Genomic DNA, 18,875 nt, shown 5'->3' with positions numbered 1-18,875 from the left:
ATTAAGTGAAAAAAGCAAAGTACAAAACAATGCAGAAAATATTGAAGAATGGAGGGAAATAAGCATGCATAGTCATATTTGCTTGTATTTGCATGAAGACTGGAAGGATAAACAAGAAACTGATTAAAAATGGTTACCTTTAGGGGCGCCTGGGTGGCTCAGTCGGTTGAGCCACCGACTTCCGCTCAGGTCATGATCTACACAGCTTGCGAGTTCAAGCCCTGCGTCGGACTCTGTGCTGACAGCTCAGAGCCTGGAGCCTGCTTCTGCGTCTGTGTCTCCCTCTCTCTCTGCCCCTAACCCACTCGCATTGTCTCTGTCTCTCTCAAAAATAAAGAAACATTTAAAAAAAAATTTAAAAAATGGTTACCTGTAGAAGACTATGAGGGACAGTACTGGTGGGGACTAGGAAGGAGCATTTCTTCTGTGTAGTTAGTGCTTGTAAAATATTTACTGATTCATGTCGTGTGAAGTCTGAGTTAAAATAAAAACTCCTGCACCTAACATTTTTTTCTATTTCTTAAAATCATAATAAAAGGCAATAAATATACGGGCGCCTGGGTGGCTCGTTGGTTAGGCGGCAGATTCTTGATCTCAGCTCGGGTCTTGATCTCAGGGTTGTGAGTTCAAGCCCAGAGCTGAGTCACCACCACCACCACCCTCCACCCCCCCATCCCCCTAACCTCCCCACCACCCCCACCACCGGTACTGGGTATAGTCTACCAAAAAAAAAAAAAAAAAAAAGGCGATAAATATATCAACCTTTAAAGTCTCTGGTTTGTAACAAAGATGCACTTATTTGCACTGATTTTGTCAAGAATTTAAAAGTGTGTTTTGTTAAAATCATTACAGGGCAGAAACATAAATATGTACTTATATATGTATTTTAAACCTAGTTTAATGAAATGAAGATGTATGTTAAAAGTCCGTGAGCTGTTAACCTAAAGGGACACAAGACTATGATCATTAAATACAACATGGGTCTCTAAACAAGTAAACCAGGTAAAACGGTACTAAAATTCAAAATTCCCTACAATCGTCTTACGAAGGCCGTCAGGGGTAGCGTGCGCTCAAGGGCCACTCGGGGGTCCCGGGAGCGCGGGGGGACGGCGGCCGAGGCTGGGGCCGCGCTGACCTTGCAGTAGGTGCGGCTCAGCGCCACCTCGAACTTCGCCTGGTTCTGGTGCGGCTGCTGCGCCAGCTGAAAGGCCTCCTTAACCGACAGCAGCTTCTTCTCCGCCCCCATGGCGCCGTGACTTGGCTGGGACGAGCTTCGTCCGCACAGGGGTACTGCGGCCCCGACAGACTGCGGGACCAGACTCCAAATCCGCCTCTGGCTCCGGTCCGCCCGCGGCTGAGCACCCAGGGCGGGGTTACCGCCAGAGCGTTCAAAAGAACTCCCGCGGGACAAGCAAATACCGCGAGACTACCGCGACACTGCCGGGAGGCGAAAATTTCGGCCCTGTCCGCCGTTTTGCGCGTGCGCAAAGGGTCGAGCCAGTGTTGTTTTTTGTTTTTTGTTTTTTTTTTCCCGGCTGGAAGTGAGATGTTAGTGAGTGGTGAGGTTAGGCCGGAAGTGGTGTTGCGTAGGGAATGGGGGGAGGGGGGACCAGCTGAACCGCCGCTCGTCGGGCGAAGCGGGAGGCTTGTGGCGCTGGGCTGGAGGTGAGAAGAAAGGCAGCCTCTGATAGGGATGCACCAGAGTCTGCTAACGGGAGATATCCCGGGTTTCATTGGGGGAGGCACCTTCTGGTTTCGCACAGGGGACGAATTGAGGCCTCCCGGGGCGAGAGGGACAGCAATCCGGGGTCTGAGCGGAGCTCTTCTAAGGTCGGTTGGAAGAGGCAAGCTGAAATTCTTAGAAGGCCTGGTTGGGCCCGAGAGGACCGGAGAGAAGTCAGGAATCCGCTGGAAAGAGGATAACAGGTGAATATACCTGAAGGTGATACCTGCAAGTTCCTACCCTTAGGATCTAGTGTCCTACCTAATGAGTGCATCGAGGCAATACGGTAAACGAGAGTACAAGAGACAGAAGGTAATTTTAGGTTACGGGTTATGAGACAGATCTGCAGTGTCTTCAGGAGGGAATCAAGCCTTACATATCCTTTACAAATGTAGGATATTTTATACAGACAAAAGCATAAATCATACATTGTGTACTCGCCACCTAACTGGAGAAATAAATTACATAAATTCCTTGATAATATAAATTGAAGTCCTTTGTCTGACCCACGCAGTCTCATTCTGTTCCCTCTTGCCCAAGGTAGCCACTCTCCCAAGCACTTTTATGCTTTAATTTTAACAACATATATAGTAATGTTTTGCATAATTTTAACAATCAGCAGTGTATATATCCTTTTGTAGCTTGCTTGTTAACTTATGTTTTTAAGATTTACCAGTGTAACGTAACTCTGGTTCATTCATTGTAACAGCTGAACAGGTATTCCCTTATATTAATTTTTCAGTATTTATCCTTTTTTTTTTTTTTTTTTTTTTTGCTTTGTATGCCCAGTGCCTGATACATTGTAAGTTCCTAAATATTAGTTAAGTGAATGAATGCTGTAGCATTTGAGCTAAATCATTTAAAGAATGACTAGGATCTCAAATGACTTAAGGATATTCCATACAAACAGAATACTAGTCAGAAGCAGAATCGTGGAAGTGCAGGACAAATTTCAAGAACTTTGGTAGTCTTAGAGCTTAAAATATAGAATTGTATGAAGGATAAGATGAGGCTTAGATTTAGAGAAATTGTCTTGAGGAGAATGCACTAGCTCAGAACCATTAGAGGTTTTGAATTATGAGAAAACTGATCAAAACTACTTTTTGTGAGTGCCTGGCAATAAAAATAAATGAAAAGCTGTACTTTTATTTTTATTATTAGTTTTTTAATGTTTGTTTTTGAGAGAGATGCAGACCACAAGTGGGGGTAGGGCAGAGAGAGAGGGAGACACAGAATCTGAATCAGGCTCCAGGCTGCACAGAGCTGGACACCGGGCTCGAACTCGCAAACTGTGAGATCATGATGTGAGCCGAAGTTGGGCACTTAACCAACTGAGCCACCCAAGTGCCCCCAAAAGCTGTATTTTTAGAGGATAATATTCATAACACCATGGAGATATGTCTAAGATGTAAGAATTAGTGTCAGGGAATTAAAGATCACCTGTTATGCTTACAGCAAGAATGATCATTGCATTAAACATATAAGACAGTCATGCATACTTCCTTAAAATCCTGAAACGTTTTCCTAGACCATTCATTCATAGCACCACTTTCCTGAAGAACTGTTTCACACCTTCTGTCAAACTTGCAACATTTTCTACTTCTGTGTTCCACGTAGCTGATACCTTGCTGATACCTTGTGTCCTGTTTCAGTTAAAAAAGGACTTACCCCCCTGGAGGCCTGGCAGGCTGAGTCAGAAGAGCTGGAGACTCTTGATCTCCGAGGTCAGGAGTTTGAGCCCCACATGAGGGGTAGAAATTACTTAATAAAAAAATAAGGGGCGCCTGGGTGGCTCAGTCGGTTGGGCGACCGACTTCGGCTCAGGTCATGATCTCGCGGTCCGTGAGTTCGAGCCCCGCGTCGGGCTCTGTGCTGACAGCTCAGAGCCTGGAGCCTGTTTCAGATTCTGTGTCTCCCTCTTTCTCTGACCCTCCCCTGTTCATGCTCTGTCTCTCTCTCAAAAATAAATAAACATAAAAAAAATTAAAAATTAAAAAAAAAAACAAAAAAATAAACTTAAAAAAAAAAAAGGAAAGGGTTTCCCAGGCTTTCGTTACCACTTGTACCAGGTCTATACCCTAATACATTCCCTCTACTATTATTGTAGGTGAATTGTCTGATTTAGGAGAGGGAGTACACTCTTTAAGAATGCTTTTTGAGGGTGCCTGGGTGGCTCAGTCTGTTGGGCATCAGCCTCTTGATTTTGGCTCAGGTCATGATCTCACTGTGGGTCCAGCCCTGCGTTGGGCTCTGTAATGGCAGTGTGGAGCCTGGTTGGGGTTCTCTCTGCCCTTCCTCACTCCTGTGAGCATGCTCTCTGAAAAATAAATAAACTTAAATACTTAAAAAAAATATTTTTTAATGTTTATTTTTTTGAGAGCGAGCGAGAGACAGAGCTCGAGAGGGGAAGGGCAGAGGGAGACACAGAATCCGAAGCAGGCTCCAGGCTCTGAGCTGTCAGCACAGAGCCCAGTGCGGGGCTCAAACTCACTGACCGTGAGATCATGACCTGAGCCGAAGGACCGTGAGATCATGACCTGAGCCGAAGTTGGACGCTTAACTGACTGAACCACCCAGGCGCCGCCCCCCTCAAAGAAATACTTTTTTAATTCAACAGTCTGAAGTATAGCCAATTATAAACTCCTGAGAGGATTGGGTTGAAATAGGAGTGATAAAAATATTTTAAAAAACAATGCTTAAATGACAGTTGGTTTTGTCTAAAAGAATAGTAATTCAAACTTATAAGTGAGATACTAGTATTTTATGTGAGTTATTTTTAGGTAGATTTAGGTGCTAAGCTTTATAAACTAAATCTAAACATAGTTTACATGTATCTTTGTATAGGACCCTTCTTTCTGCTACTTAACATTATAAGCAGTTTATTGTAAAATAGGGTATCTTTGATTATCCTATTTTAATTTTTTTTTTTTTTTCAACGTTTATTTATTTTTGGGACAGAGAGAGACAGAGCATGAACGGGGGAGGGACAGAGAGAGAGGGAGACACAGAATCGGAAACAGGCTCCAGGCTCTGAGCCATCAGCCCAGAGCCTGACGCGGGGCTCGAACTCACGGACCGTGAGATCGTGACCTGGCTGAAGTCGGACGCTTAACCGACTGCGCCACCCAGGCGCCCCTGATTATCCTATTTTAAAGAATACGTTTTACTAGCCTTTGTCTTACATATTACCAAATTGTTCAAATATAGTTTGGTAATTTATTTTTCACTGACTGGTAAAAATAGTGTCATTCATTCTCTTGTTTATTTCAAATACATTTACTGAGTACCTACCGTATGACAAACACATTCTAGGAACAGGTAGATAAGATTCATTTGTGCAAAATCAGTAACCTGAAACTACATCACATAACTATGTTAGTGCATCTTGCTATATAAGGAAACTTCCCCTACAACTAGTTGGTCAACTTAATTGAAATTCTATCCTAAAGGATGGCTACGCTATATGCACATCTGATTAAAGAGCATTATTGCTTGGAAATGACAACGGTCAACCTCAATATGTCTATCTTAAGCATCAGTGCACACGTTTATGATCTTTTAAGTTTTGGCCACGAAGGGATCTGTCCCAGCAGAGCCCATTTGGGCTGTAGACTTACACTGATGTACTTGCCCATGTTATGTATGGTATGTGTATGCTCTGATGTACATTGACTCCTAATTATGAATATGTCTCTTCAAATTAAAATTCCTCAACTTATGGTTAGACCAAAAACAGGTTTGAGCCTATCCCCCAAAACTCCTATGACTTCCCATTAAGAGAAGTTAAACAAAAGGAGGGCAGACAAAAGACTTTGTAGCACATTTAGCCCCTTTTTTCTTTAGCTGTATAAGGTAAATATCTATAAAATACCTGGGGGAACATGGCATATTTTATCCTTAAAATTGTAGTGGCTTGTGGAGCATCTGGCTGTCTCAGTTGGGAGAACATGCTATGCTTCATCTTGGGGTTTAAAGTTCAAGCCCCATGTTGGGTGTAGAGATTAATTACTTAAAAATAAAATCTTTAAAAACAACAACAAAAACAACAACAAAAACCGCTAGTGATTTGAGATTTCTTGGAGGGAAAGAAGTATTAAAAACAAGAAAGCATCCTTACTGGAACTTTTAACTGAGAGGAAGAGTCAATAATTGTTCTCTTTCACCTTTTAAGGGCAGCTATGTATCTAAGATTGCTTTTAAGGCTACTGTGATTTCCCTCCAACTCTTCTTATTCATTAAAAAGAAATCTAGATGCAGTTGAGTTTCCAACAATTTAGTTCTGGTTTAAACATCGATGATATACACCGTGCTCTGACATCCAAGAGAAATAAACTCTCTAGTCCTTACCAACCTATCTTGGAAGACAGGACATAAGAAAAGCTCTGCCTTTTTCAGACCATGGTGAAATATTTGGAACATGCCATCTTTCAAGGAAACCTCTAACCAAGATTAAGTCAAGGCATCTACCAGTCCCCAAATTCTCTCCCAGATGCACATCTTTTTAAGTATAGCCTGGTACTGTATACAGTAGATTTCTAGTTACTTAGGCTACTTAGCCATCGTTAAAACATTTATAATAACTAGCCAAGCTGATATTTCCAAGCCCCTCCTAAGGCAACCAACATGTAAAATTGCCAGCACTCTAATAAACCCTGACCTCTGTCCCTATCTGTAGGTCTTCCTGAGGGCACCAACCCTTTATATTACTGTAAACAGAAAACTATGCCAAGAGAGTGCTAGCCTAGAGACAAGGTGATGCATTTTGTGCTGTTGCGTATTACAACTTCATCCTACTACAGCAACCCCCGTTTCCTCAGTGGCCTCTCCTGCCACTTCCCTGGCACCTTCCTGAAGCTGCATTCCAGCATTGCTCCAGGGAGCCTATTAAAGCTTTTTGTAAAGTTTTAGCCCTTAAATTCGAGATTTAACATTTGTCCAATGCTAAACTGACCAAACAGGACAGATTTCTCTTGACCAGCTCTTCACATCCCTGTTTCTCACTGAATTATGCCACATCGTGTGACCCATGTCACAGCCATCTTTACTCCTGCCTGTACCTCCAGATCTGTACCCTTCAGTTCTAACTTGCTTCTGTTTTCTGACATTTCATATCAGAGACCAACAAGGTACCTGAGTAGCATGCTAGGCCGTTATGACTGATGAGATCCTTGAGTAGTCCCTTTGGCATTCGAAGTCGGCCAGTATGAATGAGTTCACATTGGCACCTTTACCAAAAAAAAAAAAAAGAAGAAGAAGAAGAAGAGGCATCAACAACTACACTTTGTCTATAATGTGTAATCTGTGTCCACAATTATGGTATGCTCCAGCAACAAAAAGATACACAGCCTTTGCTGATATCCTCATTTAAAATGCACCCATATGTACAGTCCAGCAGATTCCTTTGTATTTACCCACAGGAGTTGAAAAGTTATGTTCACACAAAAATCTGCAACTGATGTTTATAGCTGCTTTTTTTGATAATTGCCAAAATTTGGGGATGCCTAGGTGGCTCAGGCAGGTAAGCGTCCAACTTTGGCTTGGGTCACGATCTCACCATTCATGAGTTCGAATCCTGTGTCAGGCTTCACGCAGGCAGTGTGGAGCCTGCTTGGGATTCTGGCTCTCTCCTCTCTCTCTCTGTCGGCCCCTCCTCCACTTGTACATTCTCTCTCAAAATAAATAAATAAACTTAAAAAAAATTGCCAAATCTTGGAAGCAACCAAGAAGTCTTTCAGTAGGTGCATGGATAAATAAACTTTCATATCTAGACAATGGAATATTATTCTGTGGTAAAAAGAAATGAACCATCAAGCCATGAAAAGACATTAAGGAAACTTAAATATGTATTACTAAGTGAAAGAAGCCAATGTAAAAATGCTTCATACTGTAAGTTCCAGTTTATGACATTCTAGAAAAGGTAAAACTGGAGACATTAAAAAAAAAAAAATCAGTGATTACCAGGGATTGGAGGGAGGTAGAGATGAATAGGCAGAACATAGGATTTTTAGAGCAGTGAACATATTCTGATATCATAGCGATGGATACATGTCATACATTTGTCAATTATTGTCAAATTATTGTTAATAGTAAAGTCCATATAGGTATAATTAATGAAGTCTCACAGAAGAATATCACCAAGACTATAGCCTTTTCTTTATAGCCTTTTCTGACATCTTTTTTGCTCAAATTTACCGTTCTCTGTGATGCCTCTTTCCAAGCTGGCTTTATAGTTGAAAGGGTAGGTCCCCACATAAATATAACAGCAATAGGCTGATGAATATTGATGGCATATAGATAATGTATGGCTCATTTTTTTTTAATGTTTATTTTTGAGAGAGACAGAGACAGAATGTGAGTGGGTTAGGGGCAGAGAGAGAGGGAGACACAGAATCCAAAACAGGCTCCAGGCTCTGAGCTGTCAGCACAGAACCCGATGCGGGCTCGAACTCGTGAGCCACGAGATCCTGACCTGAGCCGAAGTCCGACGCTTAACCGACTGAGCCACCCAGGCGCCCCTGTATGGCTCATTTTTGAGAGCTGCTTGATATTCCTTATACCCATACCTTGCTTGTGTCCTAGTATACAAGTCTACTCTTTCACTCAGGTGAGGAATTGGTGGTAGTTAGAAAGGAAAATACTTAGTGTGTCCCCCTAATCAGGGGATTCTAATATTCCTCTCAGGTGAGTGGGGGAAATCTGCTCACCAGGCAAATAATAAGTAATCTTAAGATAATGTGTATTTCAGCTTTAACACTATGACTTCCTGGAAGAACTCAAGGGATGCAGGATTTATACTAAAAAGTAACAGGCCTTATGGGGACAATGGGATTAGGACCAAACTATATGACTTTGTAACTAGAGCAATAACAAAAATGATTCAAAACCTCTTCGGGATTTATTTTAATCAGGCATGATAAGACACACAGACACAGAAATGTCACACAGTAGGAAGTTTTTATACTCCCAGATCCCTAGAGGCAGGACATAGAGCATGCCAAGCCATGCAAGGGGCCACAGGGGGAAACAGGAGGTTTCAGGAGGCAGAGGGAGCAGAAGGGAAACTGCAGAAAAGCCTGTATTGTGGAAAAGCCTGGGTATTTTCTAGGGCAGAACCAGTGAGGCAGGATGAGCTGGCTAAGCAGGTTTAAAATTGGGTTTTTGATTGATTTCAACAGGCTCTAGGGCATAGGGGCTGTTCCTAGTTGTCAGATACCTGGCTGTGAGATGACTGGGGTGGAGGGGAATATTGCCTGAGTTTAAGAGCCTGATTGGGGTGGGGTAGGGTGTGTGTGCAGGTGAGGTGGGCTCTAGAATGGTGAGTTTGCATATGAAAGTTGTATTAACTGGTTGAGTTGGTTGCTATCTGTTGAGTTGTTTGCCATCTCTAGAGTAGTTTTGGGGGATGCCCAGTCCCTCTCTGATTCGTGAGAACCCGCAAGCCAGAGTGCATCAAGAATACAGATAATAAGAAAATATTAATGCAAATGATTCTAGTAACAGTTATTCACGCTGTAAGATGTTGAATTTTTTTTTTATTTACTTATTCTGAGAGAGAGCGTGTGAGTGGAGGAGGGCTAGAGAGAGGGAGAGAGAATCCCAAGCAGGTTCCACACTGTCAGCACTGAACCAGATGTGGGGTTCAAACTCACAAACCGTGAGATAATGACCTGATTCGAAAGCAAGAGTTGGACACTTAACCGACTGAGCCACCCAGGTGCCCTTAAGTTGTTGAATTTCTAGTAAACACTACAGTAAGTATAAGGCTTTACCTCCCTCCCCCAGAAAGGCGGAACAACTTGATGGAACGCTATGTAAGAAAGTGCTGTGTATGATACTAAGACCCAAATAACACGAAGGTCAAAGGGCAGTGCAGTGAGCACAGGTTTCCCCTTTGAAAATAGGGCACTCCTGTGAAATCCCCTGCTTTCAGAAAGTTGGTGTGAGGCCACTTTGCTTTTACCAAAGACCTACGTTAGCATGGTAACGGCTCTTTTCACAAAAGCGAAAATCCTCTTTGGATTTCTTTCAGTTAGCAAAAACAGGTATGAATGTAGGTCTGCCCTAGAGGTGAAATGGCATAACACAACCTTTTAGAAAGTGGGGGATACCTGTGCTTCTACGATGGACATACCCAAACTGAACTGGGAGGAAGTCTAAAGTGGCAGATGAACCATGGGCCTCCATGGCTCGCTGTATTCAGCTTTATTAAGTATACTTTGCAGTTTCTGATGCCAACTTCCAGGTTTTACAGACATCATTTTTTCTTTTTTTATTAAAAAAATTTTTTAGGGGCGCCTGGGTGGCTCAGTTGGTTAAGCGTCTGACTTCAGCTCAGGTCATGATCTCACAGTCCGTGAGTTCGAGCCCCACGTCGGGCTCTGTGCTGACAGCTCAGAGCTTGCAGCCTGCTTTGGATTCTGTCTCCCTCTCTCTCTGCCCCTCCCCTGCTCATACTCTGTCTCTCTCTGTCTCAAAAATAAATAAAAACATTAAATAAAAATTTTTTTAAATGCTTAATTTACTTTTGAGAGAAAGAGAGAGAGAGACAGAATCCGAAGCAGGCTCCAGACTCTGAGCTGTCAACACAGAGCCCGACGCGGGGCTCGAACTCACAGACTGCGAGATCACGACCTGAGCTGAAGTTGGACACTTCACTGAGCCACCCAGGCACCCCTGATATCATTGTTTCTATTTACCAATCTTGGTTTAGGTCATTTGCCTTACAGAAATAGACCTAAGCTGATATGACATAGTGATGAGAAGAGCTTTAGGCCTTTTGCTTCAGGACCCATGATCTTGGATATCCTGAAGGTTGCCATAGCTGGCAATAATAACCTCTGTATTCTAAAGTTTTAATGTCATCTCTCTGCTCTTATTCCCAGGCCAAGGATGCAGTCCAAGAAAGTTCTAAAATATATCATCAGGTCCAACTTGGTAGTTGACCTAGCCATGGAAAGCCTCATTGGATCCTCACTGGGTCAGACCATAACTGGCATTCTTAAAAACTCTTCCCATCATAAAGTATCAAGAAGGAAAATGTAGGATATATACCTACCACTTCAAGAAAGCTCCTGTACCAGCCAACAGCCTAACAGATTAGCTAGCTGCTTTGATCATCAAGCAGACGTACTCAAGCTCAGCACAGCACAGGAAAAATCTCTCTATCAACATTTTTCACATTCTGTGTGTGACCTATTAGCAAGTCATGAAATCAGTTCTGTGAGTCACAGTGAAAGTTTTTTTAAAACAGTAAAATATGTCAAGTGTTTTGTGTGATTCCTCTGCCAGAATTGTGCTACCAGGAATACTAAGGTCAATTTCAAGATCTGAAAAGAAAATTAACTAATGGAGGGCATATAATGAACAGAATGTATACTGGCTAAGAAATGGCTTTTCAAGCATTTGTCCACTGGTGTCTTGTTTCGTTTTCATAATAATAAAGTTGGTGAGCAGTCTAGTTTGTGTTCCCGTGACTTGCAACTAGATGTGAAGTCTGAGATGTTCAACTGAGATGCATTTGCAAACTATATTTTTTGGGAAAGATGTTATCTAGGCTATATATATATATATATATATATATATATATATATGTACACAGTGTTTTTAGTGGCATTTAAAACATTTTAATTAGCATTACTTTTAAAATGGATCCTATCGTTTTTAAAAGAAAGAGGAAAAATGAAGTGAAATGTGCAGACACTTGTTCAAGTTCAGCTGCTGCACCTGGAAATGTGAATAGTGACCATGTTGAGAGAAATACTGACTGTAATCTGCAAACTTCAACCTCGTTTGAGCCACATTTCAAAAAGAAAAAGGTAAGTGCAAGACGTTATAATGAAGATTATTTAAAATACGGTTTTATCAAATGTGAAAAACCCTTTGAAAATGACAGACCTCAGTGTGTTATTTGTAATAATATTCTTGCAAATGAGAGCTTAAAACCTTCTAAATTAAAAAGGCACTTAGAAACTCAGCATGCTGAACTTACTGATAAGCCTCTTGAGTATTTTCAAAGAAAGAAAAAGGATGTAAAGTTGTCTACACGATTTCTCAGTTGTCCTACAGCTGTTAGCGAGAAAGCCTTATTATCGTCGTATTTGGTTGCATATCGAGTGGCGAAAGAGAAAATGGCTCACACGGCTGCTGAAAAAATAATTCTTCCAGCGTGTTTGGATATGGTGCGTACAATTTTTGATGACAAATCGGCTGATAAATTAAAAACGATATCTAGTGATGACATCATATCTCTTCGAATGTGCACTATTGCGGAACACTTAGAAACAATGCTTCTTACCCGGTTGCAGACTGGTATAGACTTTGCGATCCAGCTCGATGACAGCACCGATCTGGGGAGCGGCACAACACTCTTAGTTTATGTCAGATACGCGTGGCAAGAAGATTTCATGGAGGATTTTTTGTGTTGTTTAAATATAACCTCACACCTAAGCGGGTTAGATATTTTTACAGAATTAGAAAAGTGCATTGTTGGCCGATATAAATTAAACTGGAAGAACTGCAAAGGGATTACAAGTGACGGAGCAGCAAACATAACCGGAAGACACAGCAGAGTAATTAAAAAATTGCTAGAAGTTACTGATAATGGCGCCGTGTGGAATCACTGTTTTATACATCGTGAAGCTTTAGCATCCAGAGAAATCCCACAGAATCTCTTGGAAGTGCTGAAAAACGCAGTGAAAGTTGTTAACTTCATTAAAGGCAGTCCACTAAATAACCAGCTTCTTGAAACATTTTGTTCAGAGATTGGAGCTAATCGTACCCACTTACTATACCATACCAAGGTTCGTTGGTTGTCTCATGGCAAAATACTAAGCAGGGTTTACGAACTCAGGAACGAGATCCACCTTTTTCTTACTGAAAAAAAATCTCATTTGGCAAGTATTTTGGAAGATGACATTTGGGTGACGAAATTGGCATATTTAACAGATATTTTTGGCATTCTTAACGAACTGAGTTTAAAACTACAGGGGGAAAATAGCAATATATTCCAACAGGTCGAACGCATCCAGGGATTCCAAAAGACACTATTGTTATGGCAAGCGAGGCTTAAAAGCAGCCGTCCGAGCTACTACATGTTTCCAAGATTTTTGCAACATATCGAAGAGAACGTTATTAGTGAAAACCTTTTGAAAGAAATAAAATTAGAGATATTGGTGCATCTCACTTCTCTGTCTCAAACTTTTAACCATTTCTTTCCACAAGAGAAGTTTGAAACGTTAAGAGAAAACAGCTGGGTGAAAGATCCCTTTGCTTTTCGAAACCCAGAATCGGTAATTGAGTTAAACTTGGTGCCTGAAGAAGAGAGTGAATTACTGCAGCTCAGTTCCTCATACACATTGAAGACTGACTACGAAGCATTAACATTATCGGCATTTTGGATTAAGGTAAAGGAAGACTTCCCTCTGCTAAGCAGAAAGAGTGTCCCGCTTCTGTTACCATTCACGACAACCAGTTTGTGCGAGCGTGGGTTTTCAGTCCTGACCCAGTTAAAAGCAAAGGAAAGAAACGGGTTGAAAGGTGCAGCAGATATGCGGGTGGCACTGTCCTCCTGTGTTCCCGACTGGAGCGAACTTCTCAGCAGGCAAGCGCACCCGTCACCTTAAGTGAATCTTCCCTGATTTGTGTTCTTGTGTTTCTTATTTTGTGACATTTTTCTATGCTGAATTCAGATGCTAACACAGCATTGTATGTGCTAACTTGGTTTTTATTTTTGGCATATTTAAATATTAATGAAATCATAATGTAACTTTCCATTCTTTGACCAAAACTTTAATGAACTTCTGTTAGAGGCCAGGAAGTTTTCTAGAGACATTTGGGATGCAAAATGAAGAAAGCAAAGATCATTCTGTAGTGGAACTTCGTGGAACTGGCAGGGAGAGAGACAGACAGACCATAAATAACCCTTAAAATATTTTAAAGGTAATAAGTGCTATAGAAAGAACAATAAGAAAGAAGGCTCGGGAACTGTTATATGGGCACCAAATCATGAAGGGCTCTGTAGACCATCAAAGGGCCTCTGGGTTTTTGCCTGAAATGGAGAGCAGCTGAAGGATTATGCAGAGGAAAGATGTGATGTGAATTAGGTTTTAAAAGATTCACTTCATAGGTGCCCAGCTGGCTCAGTCAATAGAGCATGTGCCTCTTTTTTTTTATTTTATTTTATTTTTAATATTTATTTATTTTTGAGACAATGCGAGAGACAGAGTACAATCAGCGGAGGGATGGACAGAGGGAGACACAGAATCTGAAGTGGGCTCCAGGCTCTGAGCTGTCAGCCCAGAGCTCGACGCGGGGCTCAAACTCCCAAACCGTGAGATCATGACCTGAGCTGAAGTTGGATACTTAACCAACTGAGCCACTCAGACGCCCCTAGAGCATGTGCCTCTTGATCTTGGGGTTGTAAGTTTGTGCCCCACATTGGGTGTAGAGATTACTTAAAAAAATAAAATAAGCTGAAATAAATAGAAGACTCTGGCTGACATTTTGAGAATAAATGGAATTCAACGTTAACTTCCCTAAAGAGGATTTTCCTAACCCACCTTAGTTTTTGTTCCATTATTCCCTTTGTTTCTTTTCTTGGTAGTGTATCATTTGTAATATTTTTATTTATTTGATAACTGATTCTGTCAATCTGCTACCCTGGAATGAGTGCTTCATAGGAGCAGAATTCATGTCCATTTTGTAGGATACACAGTAAGTGGGGATGTAATGTACATCTAATTAACAAATAATGATCTCTAACATCTGTAACTTGAGGTTGTACTCTCAGGAATAATTATTAAATGTGTGGCAAAGTCTCTTTCACATTTTTAAAAATATTTATTTATTTTTGAGGGAAAGAGACAATGTGCGAGCACGGGAGGGACAGAGAGAGGGGGACAGAAGCATGCTCTACATGGACAGCAGCGAGTCCAATGTGGGGCTTGAACTCCTTGAGATCATGACCTGAGCTGAAGTCAGATGCTTAACTGACTGAATCACCCAGGTGCCCCCCCCATTTTTTTTTTTTTTAACATTTTAAAATTTGATTTGGTCAGATAATCTCTATAAGCATTCAAAAATGGCATTGATTGATATGGCTTCCTCACATTGTTGCTGATTATTAAGCAACTTAAATTGCTTAATATGTGTTCCTCAAATTAATTTCAACTTCTGCCTTTATATAGTCACTGATTCCAGTGGGTGGTGTTTCTCTTGGCAAGGGCTCTCTCTAAAATTGTAAAGGTGAGCAATTCCTTTCCATCAGCTACCATGCTTAGGATTCTTGTAATATTTGTGTTTTCAGATTTTGTCTTCTATTGAAGGTGATTTTTTTACTTGCCTTTTTGGTACTCGAAATAAAGTGTTGGAATACAGTTCCCCAGGAATATCTCACATGTCTGCTCAGTGTGGATTCTCTGAATGAAGGTATTTGCATCCACATTAAGAATGTTTGTAAAGGGAGACAGTTGAGGATCATGAAGCTAGAGACATACCAGGGAAGTAAAGATAAAGCCTTCTTTCCCTCCCCTGAGTTGTTTGCTTGCATTCCAGAGTAATGGATAATCTCCCTGGAGACGAGGATGGGAAGATATACCAGTAACCCCACAAAACCCTAGGGTCTAATATCATGCAACCCACTGCATGATGGAGAGGTGACATCTGATCCTTACCATGTCACGCCATGGGAGTTGGGGTATGGGGAGCTAACAAACAAAACTGATGTGTCTGCTTCTTTTTTTTTGGCTGTGAGTAATAAATTGTTTCTGACTCAAAGATCGTGTGTCTTTTTGTCGGTATATGACACTCTGCCGAATCCCTTTGTGCAAGGCACACATTCAAGGTTTCGGGGATTAGGATCTGGACATCTGTTAGGTGGTGAAGGGGGGACTCAGCCTATCACAGTCCACTCTTACCAAAGACTCATACGCATCTTGCATGAGAAAGATACTCACCCATCTTGAATGTGACCAGAAGTCTCAGCCCATTACATCAACTCAAGTCCAAAACCTCATCTAAGTCTCACTGGCTCAAAGGCTCAAGTCTTCCACCAAAATCACCTAGATTAGGTGTGGGTACAGTATCTGGGTATAATCTATCCTGAGGCAAAATCTTGCATCTGTGACCTGTGAAATTAGAAACCAATTCTGTGCTTCAAAATACTCAGACTGTTCTAGGGTAATAGTCACAACCCATTCCCATTCAAAAAGGGAGAAAAACATTAAATTCTGGTTCCTTTTTGTAACAGTTCCCTTCTTTTTATCTCTTTTACATTTTACTAAAAGCCACAAAAAAACCCAGGACATACCTCCAATACTTCGCTTGGAAATCTCACATAGAATCCGAGTTCGTTGCTCTCAAGTCCTGTTTTCTATATAATTATAGGACATAATCCATCCTAAACTTCCCCTTTCTATCATTCTATAACAGAACCCCAAAAAACCCAAAAACTGTTGGTGAGGTGCTTCTGAGCCCTCACAGCAGTGCTTTTAACATCCAATTATGCTACAGTTTGTTTACAACAACTCAGGTATTCTTTTTTTTCTTTTTCTTTTTTAAGTAGGCTTCACGTCCAGCAGGGAGCCCAACATGGGGCTTGAACTCATGACTCTGAGATTCAGAGTAGGATGCTTGGGGCGCCTGGGTGGCTCAGTCGGTTGAGCGTCCGACTTCAGCTCAGGTCATGATCTCAGGGTCCGTGGGTGTGAGCCCCGTGCATCAGGCTCTGTGCTGGCAGCTCAGAGCCTGGAGCCTGCTTCAGATTCTGTGTCTCCCTCTCTCTCTCTGCCCCTCCCCCACTCACACTCTGTCTCCCTATCAAAAAATGAATAAACGTTAAAAAAAAATTAAAAAAAGAGTAGGATGCTTAACCTACTGAGCCACCAAGGCACCCCAATGATACAGGTATTCTTTAAGATCATATAGGTTTGGGGTGCCTGGATGGCTCCTTTGATTTCAGCTCAGGTCATGATCTCATGTGGGGCTACACGCTGACAGCATGGAGCCTGTTTGGGATCCTCTCTCCTTCTCTCTGCCTGTCCCCCAGTCACTCTCTCTCTCTCTTTCAAAATAAATAAATAAACTTAAAAAAAAGGATGATATAGGTTTTCTCTACCATGCTCTTCACTCCTGAGACCTCAGAGACCTGAGTCTTTGACACCCATATTTCTACTAACAATCTGTTTTAAGGCAATGTAGATTTCTTCTACTGTGTTCCCCCAAATGGTTTCAGCCTCCGTGCAGTTGCAAACCACTTCCATATTTTGAGTATTTGTTCCAGCAGACTTGCCAAAGTTTGAAGCCAGAAAAATCTCATTGTTTCGATGACTAGCTGTCTCATCTGTTCTCCAGCTTCACCTCTGCTTTGGGGCACCTCCTTGCAGATTCTGGCCAAGATTAGCCAAGAGTAACTGTCCCTGGTGACATCCCAAGCTCAGTCTCGGAACTGAAGAAAACAGGGAAACAGAAAAGGGATACTTCCAGATCCTGCTCTAACAAGCTACCATAAACCTAGTGGCTTAAAACAACATGTATCTGTTTAGAAATGAGGTCAGAAGTCCAACGACAGTCTCCCAGGACTAAAGTCAAGATGTCAGCAAGGCTTGTTCCTTCTGGAGGCTCTAGGGAAGAATCAATCTCTCCTTTTTTTTTTTTTTTAAATTTTTTAATGTTTATTTTTGAGAGACAGCGACACAGACAGTGTGAGTGGGGGAGGGGCAGAGAGAGAGGGCGACACAATCTGAAGCAGGCTCCAGACTCCAAGCTGTCTGCACAGAGCCCAGTGCGGGGCTCGAACCCACAAACCGTGAGATCATGACCTGAGCCCAAGTCGGACGTTCAACTGATTGAGCCAATCAGGTGCCCCCCCATTTCTTTTTTAATATTTACTTTTGCAAGAGAGAGAGTGAGAGGAAAAGGGGCAAAGAGAGAGAGAGAGAGAGGAGGACAGAGGATCCAAAGCAGGCTCTGTGCTGACAGCAGACAGCCAGATGTGGGGCTTGAACTCACGAACCACGAGATCATGACCTGAGCCAAAGTTGGACGCTTAACTGAGCCACCCAGGCGCCCCAGGAAGAATCTTTCTATACATTTTCAAGCTTCAAGAGTCTGCCTACATACCCTGTCTCATGGCCCCATCCTGCAGCATAGCACCCCCAAGTATCTCTCTGCTTCCATCATTACATTGCCTTCTCTGTGTCTCTGATCCACCTGCCTCCCTTTTATAAGGGAGACAGAGCGGGGACTGGACTCAGGCCCCCTCAACCCTAACCCAAAACCCAGCATTCCTTGATAGCTGGAACTCTAGGCCTCTTGAGTAGCATTATCTTGCAGGAATGCAAATGAAGCATGCTTACCTAAAGGAGGGACTTCATCATGTAGACTGGCAGAGAGCTAACCAAACCAGCCTTCGCCAAGGTGGACCCCAGTGCTGACCTTTCACCGACTTTCTCCCTCATTATAATACTAAAAATCCTGCGGGGGCGGGGGAGGGAGGGAGGGTGGAGATTGAACATGCTAATGAGACATGCCCTACGTGCTTGCGCCACTTCCTATATCTCTTCCCACCCATTCACGCTTAGGTCACTCCTTTCCCTCCTCAGTCTCTTTAAAAACATTCCCTGGCCTTTGTTCCTGTTGGACCCCCATCAATTTCTATTTCTTGGGGAACCCAAGGACTGGAGCTGGTGATATAAGGACCCTTAAAAAGACATTGGACCATCCAGACAATCCATTATAATCTTTCCATCTCAAGATCCTTAACTTAATCGCTTTTGCAAAGTCCCTCCAACTGTGTAAGGTAATGTATTCACAGTTTCCTGGGGATTAGGATATTGTGGAGCCGTTACTCTGGCCTGCCACAACGGAAAATAAAAACAAGAAGCAAATAAGATGATAAGATGAATAAGTATTCAAAACATTCATTGAGAGAACATTATGAAACACACTGTGCTAAGACCTTTAAGAGCCTCGTTTCTCTTCATCCTTTAGCAACCAAGAATGCCAGCCAACAAAAGAGACATTTTTTAATAAGGAAGTCCAGAATTACTGAAAACTCTTAAAGTTCAAGGAAACAAAGTACAAATTAGTACTGAGTTCAAGGTTTTTGACTTGTGACCCTAGCTTTCCTGTCAAGTCTCAGGCTACACTCTATCAA

The 18,875-nt window shown here is 42.1% G+C and overlaps 2 protein-coding genes across 2 annotated transcripts; both read left to right on the top strand.

Annotated features, from left to right (window-relative positions):
- The first annotated feature begins 1,693 nt into the window (after nucleotides 1-1,693).
- Nucleotides 1,694-11,291, top strand: LOC102963051. The gene is made up of 2 exons (XM_015542712.2): nucleotides 1,694-1,926; nucleotides 10,606-11,291. The coding sequence occupies exons 1-2, from the start codon at nucleotides 1,694-1,696 to the stop codon at nucleotides 10,763-10,765; spliced, it is 393 nt and encodes a 130-aa protein (XP_015398198.2). The 3' UTR covers nucleotides 10,766-11,291.
- Nucleotides 1,920-15,467, top strand: FAM200B (family with sequence similarity 200 member B). Its single transcript, XM_042984899.1, has 5 exons — nucleotides 1,920-2,035; nucleotides 11,391-11,538; nucleotides 11,789-13,125; nucleotides 15,027-15,148; nucleotides 15,275-15,467. The coding sequence occupies exons 3-4, from the start codon at nucleotides 11,851-11,853 to the stop codon at nucleotides 15,144-15,146; spliced, it is 1,395 nt and encodes a 464-aa protein (XP_042840833.1). The 5' UTR covers nucleotides 1,920-2,035; nucleotides 11,391-11,538; nucleotides 11,789-11,850; the 3' UTR covers nucleotides 15,147-15,148; nucleotides 15,275-15,467.
- The last annotated feature ends 3,408 nt before the right edge of the window (nucleotides 15,468-18,875 follow it).

This window comes from Panthera tigris, chromosome B1 (assembly GCF_018350195.1).
Source record: "Panthera tigris isolate Pti1 chromosome B1, P.tigris_Pti1_mat1.1, whole genome shotgun sequence".
In the NCBI taxonomy this organism is placed as follows: Eukaryota; Metazoa; Chordata; class Mammalia; order Carnivora; family Felidae; genus Panthera; species Panthera tigris.
Note: the sequence above shows the minus strand (reverse complement) of the source record. Positions and strands in the feature narration are given on the sequence as shown.